This window comes from Python bivittatus, unplaced genomic scaffold (genome assembly GCF_059951505.1).
Source record: "Python bivittatus isolate LINGU-HERP-01145 unplaced genomic scaffold, Pbiv_v1 ctg000580_np1212, whole genome shotgun sequence".
NCBI lineage: Eukaryota > Metazoa > Chordata > Lepidosauria > Squamata > Pythonidae > Python > Python bivittatus.
The window spans coordinates 9943496-9965686 of NW_028277087.1; the positions used below are offsets into that span (position 1 = coordinate 9943496).

The window sequence follows — 22191 nt, forward strand, 5'->3', positions numbered from 1 at the left end:
TTCATGACATGTGCGTCCTCCCAGATTCACAGTTCCTGTTAGATCAGCAGGTAGAGGTCAGGGTCACCTTTTCTTCACCCTGTTTCAACTGATGTGCCAGTTATATATCCTGGATCAGGATGCTGTGGTGACAATAGTCATGCCTTGATCATCTTGCGTCTATATTACTGCAATGTGGTCTACATGGAGCTACAGCTCTCATTCAATGCACTCCCCAGTACTGATTGTGGAGATCCGTCACTGCAGGACCACTCCACTGCTGTTGTTGCTACTCTGGGTACCACTTGGCTTCTGGGCCAAATTCAGTGCTTTGTGTCACCCATACCACCCTATATGGTGCATTCCTGGGTATGTCAGGGAACGCTTTGCCAAGCAGGATAGTGCCCGTTCAGTTTGAATATTGAGGGATGTTCTCCCTGCCACAAGAAGTTAAGGATTGGCCCCTACCTCCTTGTCTTCAGGAAGGTCCTCAACATGATTGAATTTCAACAGGTTTGTGGGGTCTAGAGTGTTTTGGCACACATCTATCTTTGCTCTTGTGAATTTATTTATGGTATTCTTGACTTGTTGGGTTTTAGGCACCAAGATACCCATTTTGTATTAGCTCGCTCAAGTATACTCCCCATAGTTCTGTTAAATGGGACAGCTGGTAAATACTGAAAAATAAATAACTAAATCTTTGATTATCTAACTAGTTAGACAGGCTGGATAGCATGACCGTGCATACAGTAATGGATACCAGATAGTATTCAAAGAGCTTATTAACAGCACCTTATAAAACTGGAAGGGGATCCAGTGGCGCAGCGGCTTAACGACGCTGAAAATTGCCGCCAGAAATGGTCAACACTTCAGCGGTTCGAGCCCAGCCTTCGCGTAGCAGAGCGAGCTCCTGCTTCCTCCCCCAGTTCCTGTTAAGCCAACAGTTCGAAAACTTACGTGAGTAGATAAATCGGTACTCTCACTCCAGTGGGAGGAAAAATGCTGGCGGTGCCTTGCAAAAGGAGTCGGGAGCAGTTGCCAGTAGTGCGGAAGCCGCGCTCGCCGGAAAAAGGCGCGAAGCAACGGAAACCCCGCCTCCTGCGCTCACCAGCTGGGCTCTGCTCTAGGAAGGAGGCACTGGCAAACCACTTCCAAAACACCTTGCCTTGAAAACTGCAAAGGACTCGTCCAAAAGTAGTCACTGCAGAGTCGGTAACAACTGAGCGCAGATTAAAAAAATAAAAATAAAACTGGAGAGAGATATTGAGTGGGGTGCCACAAGATTCAGCCCTGGGCCTGGTGATCTTCAATTGTTTTATTCATTACTATGATGAAGCATGGAAGGAATGCTTATGGTGTTTGCAGATGATATAAAAATGAGTAGAGCTAACCCCCTAGAAGACAAATTCAAAACTGTCTGGATAGGTTAGAGCAGTGTTTCTCAACCTTGGCAACTTGAAGATGTATGGACTTCAACTTCCAGAATTCCCCAGCCAGCATGGCTGGCTGGGGAATTCTGGGAGTGGAAGTCCACACATCTTCAAGCTGCCAAGGTTGAGAAACTGTCAGAAGCCTCACAATCAGTTAACCAGTCCTGCTAGTTTGCTTGCATCGTTTCTGCCATTACAAAAGAAAGGGGCGGGGGGAAGAGAGCTAGAAGGTGAACCGTTGGGCACAGATGGACTCTTATCTGTTTCTCAGGAATGCCCAAGGTCGTACCAGTGTGGGACCAGGAGAGACCCAGTGGAAGGCGCAAGAAGGACTATGGGATAGAAGGGGGAGGTGAAAAAAAGGGGGTAAAATTGAGTTTGGCATGTGCAGGCTCTTAGTCTCAGCAATATGTAAGAAATTGCAAGACTCCGCTCCCAATGAAAGCAACTCCCATTGAAACTGTTTACGATTCAAAGAAGCATGGGCTTTTAGTCTCAGCAATGCCCTAGAACTGTCCAGCAGCACTCAATAAATGAATTCTTCTTTGAATCGTAAACGGTTTCAATGGGAGTTGCTTTCATTGGGAACGGAGTCTTGCGGTTTCTTACGGAAACACGGGTCTGAAGCATCAAACTATAAGAAGAATGCAGAGTAACTAGAATGGGTTCAGAGGACAGGAAGTGCGATTGGGGGACTAAAATTAAGTCTTGTGAGGAGAGACTGAAAGAACTGAGAATGTTTCTCTGTGAGAAACGAGGAGTGAAAAGGAATACAGTGGCACTCTTGAAGTATCTTAGTCACCCAGAAAAAGATCAGGACTTAATCTCTCTTGTTCCAGCAGGTGCAACTGGAAAGCAGAGACTAGCTGAATGTTAGGAAAATCTTCCTGAACGGTAACAGCAGTTTGAAAGTAGAATCAATTACTTGGAGGAAGAGTCTTCTCCTCTTCGTTGAATGTGGTCAAGGGGAAACTAGACAGTCACCTGCATGGGAAACTTTATTTGGATTTTTGCACTAAGCATGGGGTTGGATTGATGACCTCAATGGGCCCCTGTAGCTCTGGTTCTATGAAATATTTCAGAGGGGGAAAGGCAAGTAGCTGTTGTTTCTTTTCCCCATGATGTTAGGCATTATAATCTGACAACACCAACTCATGCCTAGTTCATTCAATCTGCATTGTCCAAATGGGCCTAGCCTGCAACATTTACGGCTGTTGTTTCTGAAACATGTTGTGTCTCCTCCTCTCCCTTTCTCAACCCTCTTCCCTGGTGAAGGCTTCACGCTCATTCAAAACCATGCAAGCTTCTCTTAGACATTTTGGAGTTTGCTTCTCACCTCTGCCCATAAGGCAGCAGAGTCCCTTTCCTTCCTTCCTTCCTTCCTTCCTTCCTTCCTTCCTTCCTTCCTTCCTTCCTTCCTTCCTTCCTTCCTTCCTTCCTTCCTTCCTTCCTCCCCTCCCCTCCCCTCCCCTCCCCTCCCCTCCCTTCTTTCTTTTTCTTTCTTTCTTTCTTTCTTTCTTTCTTTCTTTCTTTCTTTCTTTCTTTCTCTCTCTCTCTCTCTCTCTTTCTTTCTTTCGTGCCTGCCTGCCTGCCTGCCTGCCTGCCTGCCTGCAGTATGTACCGTTGGAAGAACTGAAGCTTGGTTCAGCTGCAAAGGTGTGTGTTAAAAACAAAAAAACCCCCAAAACCTGTCTGTGGGCCTCTGGAAAACAGCATGGCTAGAATGTGCATTTAATCTTTAGCCCAGCTGGCATCTGCCTTCAGTGCCAGAAGAACAAAAAAGAGGAAAAGTGTGCTCTGGCATTAACTACAGAGTAAAGGTAAAATCTTCTTCCTCAAATCTGGCTCTTCTGGATGATTCTGACTTCCCAGTCTAGCCCGCGGCCCTGTTACATCCTGATGGTTTCCCATTTAAGTACTCACTCGATCCTACCTTACTAAGATTTTTGAGATCTGCCAAAATTGTCCAGGTCCCGCCTGCCACTGCCGATGCCTTTCCCTTCTTCCCCAAAGTATTTAGACAGGCCGTCATCTTTCTTCAAGGTAACGCAATTTTAAGGCAATATGGATTCGAGAATTTCTCTTTTAAACACCACAGATTCATTCCCAAGACTCAGGTAGAAAAATGTGTAGTCATGGCCCTCGCACGGAGAAGCCGTGTGCAATTCTATGTGCAATAGCACCATCTGGTGATCTTCAAGTGCAACCACAAACTTACTGTAATACGCAGCATCAGCAACTTGGCATAATCCAAAGACGCTGGACAGCGGACACCAGCCCTCTGGTCCGAAGAACTAAAGGCAGGGGATTGTGGGAGCTGTGGTCCAAAATATAAAGAGCACTAACTTGTCCCCGAGGTCCCTTTAAGGTAAACGGGGGGGGGGGGGCGTGCAACCTCCAGCTTTTGTTGCATTGCGCCAGCCACGCTAAAGGTCAGGGAATTTGTGCCAGGAGCCCAGCAACAACGAGAGTCAGAGATGCCCATCCCTGCTCTAATTAATGCCATTCTGGCTTCAGGGTCAGGAAGCTCTTTCAACGGAAGCTTGCACGAGGTGGACAGTCGAAGCCAATTACAGAATCCAGCTGAAAATTTTATTTTATTTATTTATTGGATTTCTCTCCTGCCCATCTCCCCTACAATACAACCTGCAGCTTTATCTTCCTTACCCATGGATTCACTTATGAAACCCTAAACTGGAGTTAATCAAACACAGTTCTACAATCCCATCATGAGCAATGCCCAAGCATCATGCTAAGATAATATACTGAACCACAATACCCAACTGCGGCTTTGGGCTCATCCACGCAGCAAGAGGAATATACTCCCCCACCCCCCGGCCCCAAGAGGGGAGGAAAATACATTGGTACTTTTTAGAGCCCTTCAGCAATGAAGCCACGTGAGTTGCTGCTGCCCTCCACAGTGAGGGGTGGTTACAGGTCAGCCCTCGGAAGCTCTCCAGGCAATGATTAAAAGTTGGCAGCTGTATGGTGGGAGATTTGCCCCCCACCAGTCAACCCCAAATCAGGAGGCTCTATGGCTGGGAAAGCCTCTTTGGTTCTGGGGACTGGAAATCATGATGCAACTTTTTAAGCGCTAGGCTTTTTTAAACGAAATAACACTATTGCATGATTTCCAGCAGCCAGAAGAGAAGTGCTGGGATGAAAGTAAACTTGGGCAGGATGCCCCACCCTTTCTTGGGTTCTTGGTGTTCTCTGAGCTCGGTTGTCTTTTTCTGCAGATGTTGAATGTCTGTGCAGGGTTTTTTGCCCGAGTGCAGGGAAAACGTGGGTACGGGCTGCTTGATGGCTGGCTGGTGATGAGATGGAGGCTGGGCTGTGAAGACGTGTCTTTGAGGAACAGGCAGTGGAGCTGCAGTGCAATGTGGCAAGGGAGACGTTTGGACGGGTCCTTCATTCACATAGGGGGGAAACCCAGATGTTAAGAATGGGCAGATGTGAAGGGATTCTTCCAGATGTAAAGAGAATGGATGAATAAAATTTCTAGCAGAAGTAAGATTCCCTTCTCCCAAGAAATAAAAAGTAGGTAATAAACTGTGCAGAACAATAGTGCACAGTTAGGCAAGTGACAGAAGCTTGTATAAATGACGGAAGACGATGCCTGGACTTGCTATGTCAGAGCACATCTCTTGGGCTTCCAAGCATGCGTTGTTGGATCTCCTCTTCACCAAAGCCAGGGGTGCCCATCTGCCCTTTCCTTCTCTGCTATCTTCTCATGGGTGGTTTTCCTGCAAATTTGCAGAAGGTCGGACTAGATGATCCTTGAGGTCCCTTCCAACTCTCCAGTTCCGTGGTTCATCGCAAAGCACACCAGACCTCAAATGCCTGACCTGGGAAACAAGCCTCCCACATAAGAAACAGGCAAAAGAAATCATGTCTTCCGCTGAACTGAGCCAAGTCCTGTGGCTGCAAGTCAGCATAACTGACAGTCCACTCCAGGGAAAGGGCCGTAGTTCGGAGGGGAAGCGATGTGCGGATAAGGGAATTTCTGCACTTCTAGCAGTATGCCTTGCAAATATCATGCCAGTTATGAGGGGGAATGGGACAGGCCTTCTTTTATCATCTAGGAGCGGTTGGCCTTAGAAAGCTGCATCAACCATGCCTTCGTCCAGTGCTGGAGCAGCATCAGGCAGGCTTATGATACCCACCCCACCCCCCAACGCACAAGTTCTTCCACTACCAGCAAACATGAGCATGGAGCACTTGGGTGATAGGCTTTTTGAGCAACGTAGCCAGTCTTTTCCAGGCTCAGCATCTCAGGACTTCTAGGCTACAAGCGACAGGTGCTCCTACCTGCCACCAAAAGGCACCTAATGGGCAATGACGCCATGCTATTTTACATCCCAGGCCCTACTGGTAGCACATGGCAACCATCACCATCTCAGCAGCAGCACAGAGGCACCCGTGTTCCTGACTTTAAATGTGGAGAATCCCAGATCGTGAGCTCTGACTCCTGAGTAACTGGGGCTTGATTTTTATCTGGGCTTAGTCCAAACTGCATGCTGCTGCTGCTGGAGCACAGGCAGAGCCGCTGATCTGAAGGTTGGTGGTGGTGGGGGGAGTCTTAGCAATGTTTCCCTCCAACTGGAATCAATGAAGTTTTCCCCTACAAAACCCGGGGCCAGTTTAAAACTCTGCCATTCCTCACTTGTGCTAAAGGAGCATCTTCCCATAGCCTGCTCCTCTCTGGAGATCAATGGGGAAGCTTCAGTATCACACACCAAATGGGTGCTAGGTTGAGAAGGACTAACATTTTCAAGCATCTTCCTTCCCTGTGCTGCCTATTAGTCTACCTTATTTCAGACACTTGGACATCTTCAACAGCACAACCTTCAAATTCTGATGGGATAGCCTTCATGCCCAGCTAGGTAACAGCACTTACAGTGGGGCAAAAAAGTATTTAGTCAGCCACCAATTGTGCAAGTTCTCCCACTTAAAAAGATGAGAGAGGCCTGTAATTTTCATCATAGGTATACCTCAACTATGAGAGACAAAATGGGGGAAAAAATCCAGAAAATCACATTGTCTGATTTTTAAAGAATTTATTTGCAAATCATGGTGGAAAATAAGTATTTGGTCAATATCAAAAGTTCATCTCAATACTTTGTTATATATCCTTTGTTGGCAATGACAGAGGTCAAATGTTTTCTGTAAGTCTTCACAAGGTTTTCACACACTGTTGCTGGTATTTTGGCCCATTCCTCCATGCAGATCTCCTCTAGAGCAGTGATGTTTTGGGGCTGTCACTGGGCAACATGGACTTTCAACTCCCTCCAAAGGTTTTCCATGGGGTTGAGATCTGGAGACTGGCTAGGCCACTCCAGGACCTTGAAATGCTTCTTATGAAGCCACTCCTTCGTTGCCCAGGCGGTGTGTTTGGGATCATTGTCATGCTGAAAGACCCAGCCACGTTTCATCTTCAATGCCCTTGCTGATGGAAGGAGGTGTTCACTCAAAATCTCACAATACATGGCCTCATACATTCTTTCCTTTACACGGATCAGTCATCCTGGTCCCTTTGCAGACAAACAGCCCCAAAGCATGATGTTTCCACCCCCATGCTTCACAGTAGGTATGGTGTTCTTTGGATGCAACTCAGCATTCTCTCTCCTCCAAACACAACGAGTTTAGACCAAAACGTTCTACTTTGGTTTCATCTGACCATATGACATTCTCCCAATCCTCTTCTGGATCATCCAAATGCTCTCTAGCAAACTTCAGACAGGCCCGGACATGTACTGGCTTAAGCAGGGGGACACGTCTGGCACTGCAGGATTTGAGTCCCTGGCGGCATAGTGTGTTACTGATGGTAGCCTTTGTTACTTTGGTCCCAGCTCTCTGCAGGTCATTCACTAGGTCCCCCCGTGTGGTTCTGGGATTTTTACTCACCGTTCTTGTGATCATGTTGACCCCACGGGGTGAGATCTTGCATGGAGCCCCAGATCGAGAGAGATTATCAGTGGTCTTGTATGCCTTCCATTTTCTAATTATTGCTCCCACAGTTGATTTCTTCACACCAAGCTGCTTGCCTATTGCAGATTCAATCTTCCCAGCCTGGTGCAGGTCTACAGTTTTGTTTCTGGTGTCCTTCAACAACTCTTTGGTCTTGACCATAATGGAGTTTGGAGTGTGACTGTTTGAGGTTGTGGACAGGTGTATTTCATACTGACAACAAGGTCAAACAGGTGCCATTACTACAGGTAACGAGTGGAGGACAGAGGAGCCTCTTAAAGTAGTTACAGGTCTGTGAGAGCCAGACATCTTGCTTGTTTGTAGGTGACCAAATACTTATTTTCCACCATGATTTGCAAATAAATTCTTTAAAAATCAGACAATGTGATTTTCTGGATTCCCCCCCCCCATTTTGTCTCTCATAGTTGAGGTATACCTATGATGAAAATTACAGGCCTCTCTCATCTTTTTAAGTGGGAGAACTTGCACAATTGGTGGCTAACTAAATACTTTTTTGCCCCACTGTAGCTGACCTTGGTTCATCTCCAAAAGCTAAACAGAATCAGATGTGATCAGTTAGACAGGACAGACACACATAGAGGAAATCCCACTGCTGTGGACTAGCCCAAGTAGTTAAAAAAAACATTCTGAAAGTGCCGAACTGTTTCTGTAGCTATGCCAATAAAACTACACGGGTATTTCCTTTAAGTCACTGAAAGTCTAGGTTGACTCAAAGACTCAGTTGGAGTCAAGCAGCATCCAAATCGATAAATTAAAAAAAGAATCTTAACAGTCCTCTTCAGCCTGCATCCCAAAACTCAGGATTAACGTTCTTCAGTCAGATGGCAGCTTTTGCTTATGAATAAGCAGGAGAAAATGTCCAAAACATTACAAATTGGTAAATATAATGGGGAGAAGGAAGAAGTGAAACAGAAAAGCGAAAAACACTGAATTTTTAATAGATTAAATAAAATGAGTTTAATGCAACCATAAAAAATACGCAGGTGCTTAGTACTGAAGACAGTGGTTCTGTGGAAAAACCACCGTCCCCTAAAATTAACTGGTTTGCAAAAAACTGGAAAATTATAGAATAAATTACATTTTCTAGCTAGCAGTACAAGGGGGAAGGTGACACAAGGGTCTGGAGCTTTAAGGAAAGCAGATTCCTGAGGAGATGAAAGCACAACGAAAACAAAGTCAAAGAACTCAAACAAAAACAAAACCAGTTCAGTACAAAGAGCGGATTCAGGGGTCATTACTCCAGACCCTGGCAAAATTCAGTAACTTTTAGCAGGTGGCAAGTCTCAAAGGAGCTGCAGACATGAAGGGCAGGCACATCAGCCATGTGGCATCTGAGAGGTAAATGTGACCCATTGGCAAAGTTAGAGGAACTTTGGAATTTGGAATCCCCTGGAATTGGAGTTGAGTGTCTAACACAAGTATCCAGGAGCGTCTGTAGCGTATGGTCAAAAAAGTCAAGATGGTGGCTGCAGCAGTCAGTTTCTGGCCTCTAGAGAGAACACACAAAGGGTGCTTTGAGTCTGTCCAAGAGCGGATACGCGCTGGAGCCCCTGTGCGGGAATTCCTTGGAATTGGATGTGTTAATAGAACAGCAATTAACTGGATGAACAGCTGGGGAAAACGGCTTCGTTTTGCTGCAGGAAAGTACCCATTTCTTTTAGCAATGGACTGCTTGCGTGAGCTACATAATGGACGGATAATTTGATCGCTCTGACTAAACAGCCTTTTTTCAGGTAACTATAGTCTAGCTCATACCCAGGGCTATGCAGCGTGTTTTGTATTTGTTTTCAGCAGACCGTGATCCACAAACCCATTCTAAGAGCGAGGCCGTTACTTCTGGGAAGAAACCACAACCGAAACTCGTAATTACTGGTTTACTAAGCCTGATTTCTTTTAACAAAGGCTTCTGTGCAAACAGAGAATCCTGGGTTAGTTCTGGGTTTTCGAACAGCGCCTGTTCTTTTGGGATCGCGGCAAAAAGGTTTGGGGAAACAAGTCAGGAACTGATCCAACGAGCCATAATTACGTTGCTAAGTTGGCAAGACTTGGCCTTGTTCAGCAAGGCAAATTCTGGTTTAGCAGCATGGAAGAAGGTAGCCGCTGGGGTGGTTCATCCCGGAGACACTGTGCAGACAAACTGCTGTTTGCAGCCCCCTTCCCCCCCCCAACCACCCTTTATGCCAGCCCACAGTGGGGGCTGGCCAGGTAATGCATTAGAAAAACACCAGGGACCCAGAGGTCCAATCAGAGTTGGAGGAGTGGGGAAAAGGGTAGTCCCTCCACCTTATAGTGTAAAGAGATCTCCCTCCTGCACACCTGGGAGTGGGTGTGCAGCTGAGCCCGAAAGGGAAAACATGCAGCACGAATAATCCAGGTTTCTGATCCCGAACTCAGAGGCTGGAAAGTGGAGTTAACCATTCTTAAACTTTCCTGCACAGGTTGGGAGAGCTGGTGAAGGTAAGTGAGATTCCAAAAGCCACAGCCCTTGACCATGTGGGGCTTTGGCTAGGCTGATACCACATGCTAAGCCAATAATGTTTTATATGAGAAGCACCCTATATTGTAGAGGGAGATGGGATGTATTACAACAGCGTTTCTCAACCTTGGCAACTTGAAGATGTGTGGACTTCAACTCCCAGAATTCCCCAGCCAGCATGGCTGGCTGGGGAATTCTGGGAGTTGAAGTCCACACATCTTCAAGTTGCCAAGGTTGAGAAACGCTGCATTAGGAGTAGCAGCAGTCTCCCTGGCTGCTGTTTCAGAATGAAGGCACACCTCCCACCAGAAAACATCACTCCAAAGCCTTATTCTCCCCTCTCCCTCCTCAAATTCTGGGCAACAGGTCTCTTGAGAAGTTTTAGATTACATGCACACCTCTTTCCTGTGCCAAATTCAGTCTTCTCAGCAGTTTCAAACACTTTTAAGACACTATTGAATAGTCTGTTGAGACATTTACCAATCTTCCAGTAAAAATAAGTTTCCAAGCAAAGCTCTGCATTCGTTTGCATGTAATACTAACAACATGTGCGGCACTAAATACAGTGGATTTTGGTGTAAAAACAGCTGGTTTAAAAAACATTTCAGATTGTTGTCGTCATAATTTATGTCCCACTAACTGATATTGTCAGTTAGTGGGACGTAAAACGAATAATTTTTAATCTATGTTTACTAAGTATGTCTCCGATAAACATTCTAAATCAGAGTCCAATCGGTTTAAGGCATTGTGTTCTCCAGAAAAGTTTTGGATTCAAAAGTTTCTGAACACAGCCAGCCTATGGTTTGATTACTAAGGGATTAAAAGCTCCATGGAAGAATGGGAGCACAATGGATGGCAGAGAACTAGCAGAGGAATCCTGGTGTCAGTATGGCCAGAGCAGGACGGTCTTCCCTGAACTAGTATTGCACTATCAGAAATGGGGCAACCATAGGGTGACCCTCTGCAAATTGAAGTATTGTCAAATCCACAGGAGGAGATGGTGCTACTGGGCAAATCTTCTCACCGTTCCAAGAAGCCCTTCTTGGAAATCAAGTCACTCTACCCTTGCAAAGGTTTTTTCCAGTTAAGTCTGAAAAATCCTGTTCCCTTAGCAAACAGACTTGATAAAAAGGAAGTGTAATTTTAAGAAAGGAGGAATAAGGGAGAGAAATTTTCAGTAAGGGGACCATTACTGGGGGAAGTCTGGTCCCCTAAAAGGAGGGCTTTATCATGACAACCCACCTTTCCTTGCATTTAAATGTTAAACCATTTCACATCTTAAAGAAAAAATATCCAGATCTCCTATTCTTATAATTTCAAAGAGAGATAGGCTTTACACAATCTGCATATCTGCACCCATCTAACAGATTATACAAATTTCACAGCTACACTTTCTTATTAGAACTAAAAACAGCAGCCTTCTGTTCTGCAAACTGCATCAATCTTTTTTTTTTAAAAAAAGGGCAAAAGGCCCCTTGCAGAGTTTGCCATCTTACAAAGTGTTCCAAGGAAGAAGACTGCTTGCAAATCTAATAACAAATGTAGACCCTGTGCCATGACCCCACCTTTGCTAAAGGGAGGGGGGAAGCACAAAAGCCATCACATCAGACAAAAAATATTAAATAAAATAAATTATTAAATGAAACAGAAGAAGTTGGCTGACTTACCACACTCCAAGGGTGCTTGGGATTTGAATGCAAGTAAGAGGCTGGTGTGCAAACAAATTTAGGAGCAACTTTAAGCAACCCCAAAAGGGGTACAGATGAATTTCACATAAGACTGTCTCGAAGTTCTGCCACACATTCAAATCCCCAGCAGCCTTTGTCTTGCAACCAGATCACCACTGGGTTTAGCAAGCAGACAAGCACAAGGCAGCTCTCACTGAGAGTTACTATAAAAGCAGGATCAATTAGTTTAACAAAAAAAAAAAAAGGAGATTCAAACAAGAATGATTTTACAGCAAAGAAGAAGGGGTTTCATTTTAAACAGGACTGTTTTTAGCAAAAAGATGCTTGTTCTTTGTGGCCAGCTCAGTTTTATCAGGCAATTCCATTGTCCAAGATTTTAGGGTGGCTTAGTCTCCATTCTGCCATACAATTTGCTTCCTGCTGCTTCATCCCAAAAGTCTCCCCGTTTAGAGTGAAGTTGAACACTGCTCATTTTAAAAGAAAAAGCAAAGAAAAACCCACAATCTTTAATCTCTTGACTGAATATTATACCCTAATCCCATCTAGGTAAAAAGTGCAGCATCATTTTCTACAGAGCTGGCAAGGGGCGCCATCATGCAAGCATTTCTCAGGTAAGAGCCCAAGGAAGGTCCTGGGAGGACTGCTGTGGTGAAGAAATCATGGGAACTTCTGCCCGGGCACAGGAGCTGAACCACAGAGGCCTTCACCCAGCAGGAGATGGTACAAGCAAGTCCTCGTTCCCTTCTCCTAGCAAGTAGAAATGAAAAAATCCTAATCTGGATCCAGAGTCTCATCCCTCCCCAGCAGAGCAGAAGAGTTTAGAAAAGGATATGTACCGTGTTATTTTTCTAAGGTACAAAGGGACATCTGAGCAGCATCTAGCTTTGAGGCACTGGGAAAGACAGCTACGGTGGGACTATTTGGGGAGAGGGGGAAGATACCAGTTCCTAGGGCACATTAAGCCAGCTGCCCAGAAGAGTCTTAAGAACAGAAGCTCTACATTTCAGACCAATATGTGGCTACTGAAGTCAGGAAAGGCAATATTCAAAGAGATCTGTTCTTTTTTTTAAAAAAGCCCCCAATGGATTTGGCATGAGGTGTCGATTAAAGGAAATGCTCCCGCTTCTCTTTCCAGTCACCAAGCGTTCACCATGAAGAGCAGAACTCTACGGTGTGAATTGGAGGAATCGGTTTTCAGCAGTGAAGAAAAAAGCTTCCATCTTCCTGCAAAGGGAACAGTACTTCCTGCGAGGGTCCCGCACTTTGAACTGAAAGCGCTGCTACAAGTTGACGTGGAACGATCATCCTGTTCTTCTGAAACCAAAAGACCTTGCAAAATTAAATTGGAGGACATCAGACAACTGGAGCCATCGCCTAAATGGCAGATCCTCTCAATTCACTGACCAGCCTCTGCAGGAACTAAATGCTGACTGTGACACTGGGAAGCTAGCGAGAGCTGGTTTGGCTGGAATTGGAAGAGAAGCAAAGGAGGGCACAAAACACTTGTCTCCTCAGAGTGCCAGGAATCCATTTCTGTTCTCAATCCTCTACATGGACGCTGCCAGGGGGAGTCATTTCCCCACCCGGGATTCTGCAAGGACAGGAGGAAGTTTTTGGAAGTGCAACAATGAAGAAAGTAAAGAGGCGGGGACTTTGGCCCAGGTTCAATGTTCATTGTGACAGTTGATGTTGCTCTCAGAGTGTTCTAAGACATTGAGCATTTCCTCTATGATGGCCTGAAGTGCACGGCCCAGCTGTTCTGCACTGTAGGGTTTTCCCAAGGGAGGCACGTGGACAAATGCAGATCGGCCATGGCTCTGGTACAGGGAAGTGTAATACGTAAAGTCGCACAGATACCTGCAAGAAGAAAAGGGAGATTCAGCCTGGGAGGGGGGAGCAAATTTTATGAGCCTTATCATTTGAGAGCCCATACAAGTGCAATCAAACAAATTATGGCATTTTGTTCCTCTACTTTGTCCAACAGAAGAGAATGTTCTCTTCTGAACATTCAGAAGAGTTGAAGGGTTGAACTGTGGAGTTCTTGGTGCTCTCTGAGCTTGGTTGTTTGCTTGAAATTGTTTCATTAACCTGCTAGGTAACATCAAGTGCATCCATGAATGCCAACTAGCAGCCATAAGACATGACGAAAACGCCTTAATCTCACAACATATGAACAAACTCAAGCAGTTTCAACTGGGAAGTTATTAGCATCTTAGACCAAGCCAAATCCAAAAATGCTAGGGAATTCCTGGAAGCTTGGCATTTAGACAAATTGGCCGTCAATAGACACATAGAAATAAACCACATTTACACAGCATTCAAAAGAAACAATAAAAAACCTAGGAAGGAAACAAAAAGGCCAGACACATCCCCTCCAGCAGTCAACACTCAGACAAGCAGGGAACAACACCAGACAAACAATCAGGCAGAAAACAATACTCTAATTAAGAAACCAACACGGAGGAAATCACATCCACGCCAGAACTGGCAGGGCAAGCTACTATATATAAACAGGCAGCAAACCTCACACTCCCTCGCACTGATGACGTTACCTAGTTAGGTAATGAAATGTCTGCAACCAAACAACCAAGTTCAGAGAGCACCAAGGACTCCACAGTTCTCCGCTTTATTTTTAATATAGTACTGTATTTTGATTCTGCACGCTGCCCAGGGTGTCATGGCATGGCAGGTGGTATGTAAATACAGTAGAGTCTTGTTTAACCGACCTTCGCTTATCTGACATTCCGTCTTATCTGACACCCCTAAAAAAAACACAACACACATAAATCGGCGACGAAAAAAGTGTGCCGGTTGTTTGCGAGCGTGAGTGTACTCTTTCTTGTTGCTCCTGACGGTGCGGTGCTGCAACACAAAAATAGATTGCAACAGGCACAGCGGATCCGTTTTTTTTTTAACCACACTCAATCGTTACTGTGTGTTATCCAACATTTTCGCTTATCCGATGTTCTGCCGGCCCGTTTATGTCGAATAAGCAAGACTCTACTGTATTTGAAACAAAAAATAATCATTAAAATAAAGAGCTGTGGGTGACTGCAATCAACAATGTATAATACAGCGAGCACATTCCCAACCTTGATCAGGAATATCCTGACCCCCCCATTTCCCCTTCTTTTATCTCTCCCCACTTTTTGCCATGTTATCTCTATCTAAGGTTGCCCTCCAACCAGAATTTGCAACAGGCATGGTTCTTTTTCATCCACTGTTTAGCAGCTGTTAGCACTCATACCAATGTGAAACAAAGCCTAAGGATCTTTTTAACTGTATTTATTCAGGTCAAGATCCTATCTTCTACACAGATATAGGGTCAAATGTGAAAACAACACATTTTGATCCAGAAGGGGCTCCACCATGTATTCAAGGAAGACAAATTTCTATTCTGAAACAGACTCAGGGACAGTTGCATATCCATCCTTCATAATAATCTAGGAAACTGTCTTATTAACCCCTTTCCCATCTACTCCAGTATTACCTCCACAGGCTAACTTGAAACCCTAAAAGCTGCATGACATTCCTCAAAACCTTGGAAGCAACCTCTGGAATTACTCTTCAAGTGGCTGCCAAATTATAACCTTTAATATATTGGAAGGGGAAATGATTAAATACATGGGGAGTAAACATGCTAGCTGTATCTAATTAACCTTAATTGCTCTTACATTAAAATCACTCTGATTTTAATTTTTGCCCTTGGTTTCTCCGTGGCCATGCACATCCAGAGCCCCCTAAGAGCTGTTCACCTGCCACGGGCAGCACTCTACAGGGTTTCAAGCCACGTCAGAAAAATGCCATACCATGAATGGGACTTCCCATGTGTCAGGTCTGTGCTCTGGTGCTAATTATGCCCTTTCCTTTATTCCAGGCTTAAGTGCTAACACAGGCAACAGATATAGTGATACACAAAATGGTTCACATTTGAAACAGTTCCAGCTTGAAACACCCTCTTTCAAGTCTGAAATGCCCCACTTCGAATCTGAAACAACTGCTCTGACCTCTCCAGAAAGGTTCTATCCTAAGTGTTCTGTGTGCCTCAAAGCATCTCCCTCCACCCCACTTTGTCTGTACACTTCTCATTCCTCTTGTCCTCTCCTCTTCACTTCCTCCTCGTACCTTCCAGCATCTTCTGATATTGTGACGGTGACATCCAGTCCTAACGCAGAGACTCTCTTGCACACGGCGTCCATGTCGATGATCGAATCAATGCATTCTGGGCCCCCTTCAATACAGCATTCAGAACCTGGGCAGAAGTGGCAGTTGTCCAAGCCCCGGTAGCCCACGTTGTGGCCGCATTTTTCCAACGTCACCGTTGTGGCCATGCCAGACAGCCCCACGTGAACTACAAGCTGTTTTGAAAACAAGTCAAAAGCGTTCTGGTGTAGAAGCGGAAGCAGGTTCATGAAACTAGCACAGTTCAGAGCTAAACTAGCAACCTGAGGTCAATGGGCCCTTAAATCTTTCCAGATAACTCCTGGAGTGTGCATTCCTCTCATCTGGAAGAGGGAAATGCATAAACCACAGTGCATGTCCTTAAAGAAACAGACCTTGGTTAAAAAATAAAATAAAATAAAAATAAACCTCCCTCTAAAACCAAGAAAATATAGCCACCCCATATAAGCGTGTCATTAACCCCCCTTTGCAGTATTTCTGTTGGATTCTGCCTTTCTAAAAAAAAGGAAGGGGGACCATGGCCCGAAGCCACTAAAACAAGGTACCCACCCTGGCCTTTAGAGACCCAGTTTATGATCACTGGGAAATGCAACCATAACACACTTGTTCTTCCCTATTTTGAGGTGTATTTGGATCTGAAGTCCATTCAAAATACTTCTATTATCCCTTGAAGCCCTAACTAGCTTGAGTCAGAAGACCCGAAGGTTCACACCCTTCATATATATTTACCCAGCGCCTAAAATTATCCTCAGACACCCTTTCTAGAAAAGATTACCTTAGTCCCCAGGCTGCTTCCTTTGAGTGCTAGATACCTTATTTATCTGTTTGTTGATTTATTTCTCCAGGGATTCTAAATTTAAACGTGTTTATCTGTTGTTCTATTATATTCAGTTTTGCTGTTGTGGGTCTCATTTACTGTAGTTTTATAGTATATTCAGGTTTAGGGTGGTTCAATGTCTTGTTCTGTTAAGGTTTACAAATTTTGCTGTTTTGGGTGGTGGTATGCGAACGCTGCAAGCAAGCAAAGTCATATGCAGAATGCTGCTTGGGTGCTGGACCTACTGGAGAAGAGATCTGTAGCTGAGCAGCTGGTAGACCCACAGGGCTAAATCAGATCCAGAAGCCAAAAAGTAAAATGGAACAGGATTTGCCACCTATCACTCCTGGTCCCAGCTCTGAAGCCAACTGAGAATGGAGGATCCTTTTAGGCATAATGGCTAATAGCTACCAACAGATCCCTCTTCCTATCGTTTTGGTCTCATTTCTCTTAAAATCATCTAAGGTAGCAGCCACCACCAAATCCTAAACTGCTTTCTAAAATAGGCACAACACAAGAGCAAAGACCCTTCCCCAAATCCAGGGAGGGGGTGGTGGTGGCAGAACCCAGCTACGTCCACTGCAATGCTTAACTCTTTCCCCCAACCCAAAAAGGAGCTGTCCTTGGTCACCAAAAGATAGCTGCTCTCCGCGCATTGTCAGAATGGGAGGGAGAAAGCAGAACATGTCCACCCCGGAGGAATGAGTCAGGAAAAACAGGAAACCTGCCCCCATCTTCTGCTGGGTTGGAGAGGCCAGAGCAGTTCCTCCAACGAGGGTTCTCCTCCCTTGTCCCCTAGGACTGTCACTCATCTCAAAACCAGGATTTGCAAACAGCATGAGCCAGTTTCCTGACACCAGTCTTCCTCAACCTAATAGCCATTCTCACTTCCTTTTACTCACTTGCGGGCTGTGTTTCTTCCATAAGGCAGGAATAAGTCTTTGCACAGCCTGGTACTCAACAGGAATTTCATAGACATGTAGATCCACATCCTCTCCGAGGCCCATTTTCTCCAATTCCTGAAAAGAGGAAAAAGGCTTCAAAATAAGTTGTCATCTAGTAGGATCAGTAGCTGCCCCAGCCCTTTGGAATAAACCCCCCACCTGAGATTTGGGGGGGAGAGGCTACCCTTTTAGCCTTCCAGAAGGCTGTGAAGACCTGGCTCTTCCCCCAAGCACTGGGCTAGGATGGGTTGAGTCAGGGGTGAACAGTACAGATGGCTCTGTTGCCTTGCTGGGAAGGATATGATGCATTTTTATGTTGTTTTTTTAATTGGTTGCTGTGAGCCACCTAGGATCACTCTGTGATCAGTGCTCTGATGATGTTACCTAGTTGGATAATGAAACATCTGCAATCAAACAACCAAGCTCAGAGAGCACCAAGGACTCCACAGAACTAACAATATTGAGTGGCAGTCTACCTCTAAATATCAAATGCTGAGCAGTAAACCATGAGAGGGCTTTGTGTCCTGATTATGCACTTCCTAGTCTCAGCAGGTGACACTCCCTAAATATGGCTCAGCCCGGTTAGGATTTGGATAGGAGACACCCAGGAAAGAACAGGGCTATAGATTAGAACCAGGAAGTCAAAGAAGCTGTTTCCATAGAAAAGAAAATGTTCTTTTGCCAAGAAAACTACATGAGCATGTCTGTGAAGTCACTAGGATTCACTCTCAGTTCAAGGGAGACTTTAATTTTTCCTATCCCAAAGGCACTCACAGCAGTGCAAAAAAAATCTAGCATAGTTAAGTATAGCAAGAAAGGTTTGAAATAAGGATTATCTTCCCTCTCTCCCTCCCATTAAAGAAATATTTCTTTATTAGTCATGCAGACTGTGACTAATTAACAAGGAAATCAAAAGAATTTGCAGACAAGCAAATAATAATGTTTTGGAAAGAAAGGGCTACTTTGGAATGGACAACATCTGGCTTATGATGTGGATAGGGTTTGAAACCAAGACATCTGGAGGGTACCTGATAGTGAAGGCTAAGTTACAGTCCAACAAGAAACATCTCTACTGCCTTTGAGGTTCTAACCCCCATATGGATTTTGTTGTCCGGGGTGCTCTAGAGATGGCCATAAAGATCCTCTGGTCTGGATTATATTACTTGTGGAAATCAGATAGATAGATAGATAGATAGATAGATAGATAGATAGATAGATAGATAGATAGATAGATAGATCTCCTTCATGACTGCCTGAAAGAGACCAGCCAAGCTATAAGTCCAACAGAAAAGTAACAAAGAAGATTCTTATATGGAAAAACACAGTGGTGCAAAGAAGAAAACTCAGAGTCCACCATATAGTTCTGTCTCCCCCACCCCCCACTCTATTATAGGGAGCTTTTTCTTAAAAGATGGGGTGGGGTAGAGGAGAACAGATTCTGGTCACCACTCTGGGATTTGGAGCAATGCAAAACAAGAGCAACTTGAGTAACAGTGATCAAAAGTGCAGAAGGTGGACCTCAACGTGTTCTGATAATGTCTGGGAAAAAAGAGGCTCCCTTAGGTTGGTGTAAAGGAAGCTGCAGCCCAACACATTTTGGGAAAAGCTATGACTATTTAAAAATGGTTAAATAATTATACTTATAAACCATTCAGGAATATGCACCATTTCCCAGAGGCATCCCTTTTGCACGTGACAGCAAACATGAGGAATGTTTTTTAAAGAAAGGTACCATCTATGAATGAAGTAGTCTTACCCGCCGAGCATCTCTAGATTGTGGCAGGATAGAAATGTGATAAATAAATAAAATACCCATAGAAAAAGAAGGAAAAACCAGCACCTGCAGATAAACAAGAGTATCCATACAAAACCTTTCGAATTTGAAGCACTACTTACAAACTGAAAACATCGGAAAACAGAATTAATTTCCCTTTTGGACTCAAGCATGCTGCAGTTGCCCGTATGCAGTGACTTTATCAGTGACAATCAATATTGTTATTAAAATCAGGGGGTATCACCACCCGCAATATTTGACTATGGTAAACTCCCACAAAGTTTACAGCTGCGCCCATTTTACAGGCATGGGTGAGGAGAGATCTTGGTCAAGGCTACAGAAAGAGTTCCTGCAGAGCAGACATTCCTTACCCGAAGGTCAGGACTAAGAATGATACAACTCAGCTTTCTATGGGATTCCTCTGAATCATTTCCATGTTTTTTTCCTCAACAAGGGACGCCCTGCTGCTCTTACCCTGTAAGATGCAGGCTCCTGAAACAGTGAGGGGAATTCGAGGCCAGAGTGTATTTTCTGCAGGACCCAGTCAGGCCTCAAGGACTCGGCCTGTGCTCTGAGCCAGAATGGGAAGTTCTCCTAATTCTGCAGCCCAGAGAGCAAACCAGATCATACTGCTGAAGTTCAGCAATAAAACTGCTCATTTGCTTTTTTTTCCCTCTTCCTAATGCAAAGAGCAAAATGCGGTGGTCGTTGGACAAGCTCTTCAGATCCTCGTGTCACCAGCCAGGAATGCTGGGGCTTTTCAGGAGACTAAAATGAATAAATCAATGTTTCTCAACCTTGGCAACTTGAAGATGTGTGGACTTCAACTCCCAGAATTCCCCAGCCAGCCATGCTGGCTGGGGAATTCTGGGAGTTGAAGTCCACACATCTTCAAGCTGCCAAGGTTGAGAAACACTGGAATAAATAGACAAGTCAAAAGTACAGCCTCACCAGCCACAAAAACATTGCCAATCAGAGGGGCACAAATCACCAACATGTCTCAGGGTCTATCCTGATGTCAGATAATGGGGCAACGATCAGCTCTTAAATTCAGTAGCCACATTTATAGTTGCAGGTTGAAACAAGGCTGGGCAGTTAAGAAAAGAGATTTTATATTTTGGAGAGGAAAATTATATGAGAAAGCAGCTTTGGGGCAGTGGAAAGGGTTAACCTTCCCCTTTTCCTGCAAAAAGCCTAATCTAATGAGCCCTGCATCTTCTATTGATTTTTTTAAAAAAATCACTAATTCTGGAAGCATCTGGTTGGCACGAGCTGAAAGAGAATAGAAGCCTGGGGGACCACTTTGGTATATTAGCAGCCATTAACCATGAAAGCTGAAGGGAAGCTATATCCAGATGCAGTCTACCTCAGAAGAGCAGATGGAAGATGAACAGCAAGGAACGCTGCTGCTTATGGACTTCAGAGTTGGTGAGAAGATTCTCTTGCCTTCTCTTCTAATTTTATGTACAAAGAAATACTGTTTAGTCTCCTGGTACACAATGACCATCACAATGAGGAGTCTGGCAGCACCTTTTCTGACACATTAAAAGGCACCAGCTTTCATCTTGGTCACTACCACAGAGTAACATGGCTTTCCTCCTACAATGTAACTTCCAGAATGGCTTGAATTTTGATTTTATACTTGCAGATCTCGCCACAATCAAATGCAACTCTCAGGGGTCAGAACTGACCAAGCTGAAAGAGGACAAATTCTAGAATCAGCTGGAAATTCTAGTTCAGCATATCAGGAGGTCTCCAGGCTGGAGAAGTCTGCTCTAGCAGCTGTGCATTAGGCCCAACTTCATGAATCAGGACTTGCTGCAAGACAAGCCCCTCCTTTCCTTTAGGGTCAGATAGTCTCCCCCCCCCCATTTTATGATAAGCTCTAATTTTTTCCCCTAAACTTTGTTTCATAATTTTTAGGGTTTATGCTGCTCCAGACCTGGGAAAGATTAAAGAAAAAGAAAGCCATTTCCTCAACAGGAAGTGCCCTCTGAGACCACAACTCCGAGATTCCTCAGCCATGACAGGTTGGAGAACACTGATGTCTCTCCCACTGCCCTCCAAGCTCTCACTTCTACAGAGTCTTGGACTCTGTAGGCACAGAAGTCCTTCAGATCCAGCACCTGCTGTTGCTGGCAAAGAGCATCTCGTATTAACTCCATTTTTCCAGAAGTGGGCGATGGGGAAGGAAGGGCGGAAGAACAGCCAAGGTAAGACTCCCCTACATCTCAGCGGACAGCTAATTCCTAAGAGAGCCTCGACTGTCTCTTTCTGGCAGCCGGAAGCACCAGGGTGACGAGCGTGGCTGCACCATGAACAGCCTAGCAATATCTAATGCAAAAACACTTGTCTAGTCAGCCTGATCGGAAGCAGCCTGCGACCCACATTTTACAGTTTCCAGCTTGCCAAAGCACCGCCCCGCCTGAACTTTGGACAAGATTTAAAATGCATCAAGAAAGACTGTGCAGGCCGGGCAGGAAGCAAAGGAATTCCAAAACATTTCAGGCTGTGTGCTCAAAACAACAGCTGTTTTCACACCCCCTGAACCACCCCAAACCTGGCAGCTCACTGGCTCCGACAAGGGGAAGTTCTCTATAGGTTCCCCAGGGAGTGGAAGCAAATACACCACGCGTGATTCACTTATGTTTCTAAGAACCAGAAACCATTTCCAGGAAGGGAAACAACACGTAAATATAAAAATGAGGTGTCTGGGAATGGGAGAGAAGCTATCGACCCAGAATTGCCAGACCTGATGAATTCAGGATTTTTTTTTTTTTAAAATCATTCTGCAACATCTGGCCAATGGTGCAGGGCAGCCTTCCTCTCACTCCTCTGGCAGCCTTATTTGCTTGGACTACAACTCCCAGAATTCTACTTGTCATTTTTGTTCCAGATTCTAGGACTTGC

General features: G+C 44.9%; 1 protein-coding gene across 2 annotated transcripts in view; it reads right to left on the reverse strand.

Annotated features, from left to right (window-relative positions):
• Positions 1–10075: 10075 nt before the first annotated feature.
• PGPEP1 (pyroglutamyl-peptidase I) overlaps positions 10076–22191 on the reverse strand; it is a 30051-nt gene continuing 17935 nt past the window's right edge. For both annotated transcript variants that reach the window (XM_007443064.4, XM_088149555.1), the window contains exons 3-5: positions 17466–17582; positions 15690–15922; positions 10076–13421 (exon numbers count right to left, since the gene is read on the reverse strand). In XM_007443064.4, the coding sequence (XP_007443126.1) occupies positions 13229–13421; positions 15690–15922; positions 17466–17582 (543 nt within the window). In that variant the 3' untranslated portion in view covers positions 10076–13228. The remainder of the gene's footprint in view (positions 13422–15689; positions 15923–17465; positions 17583–22191) is intronic.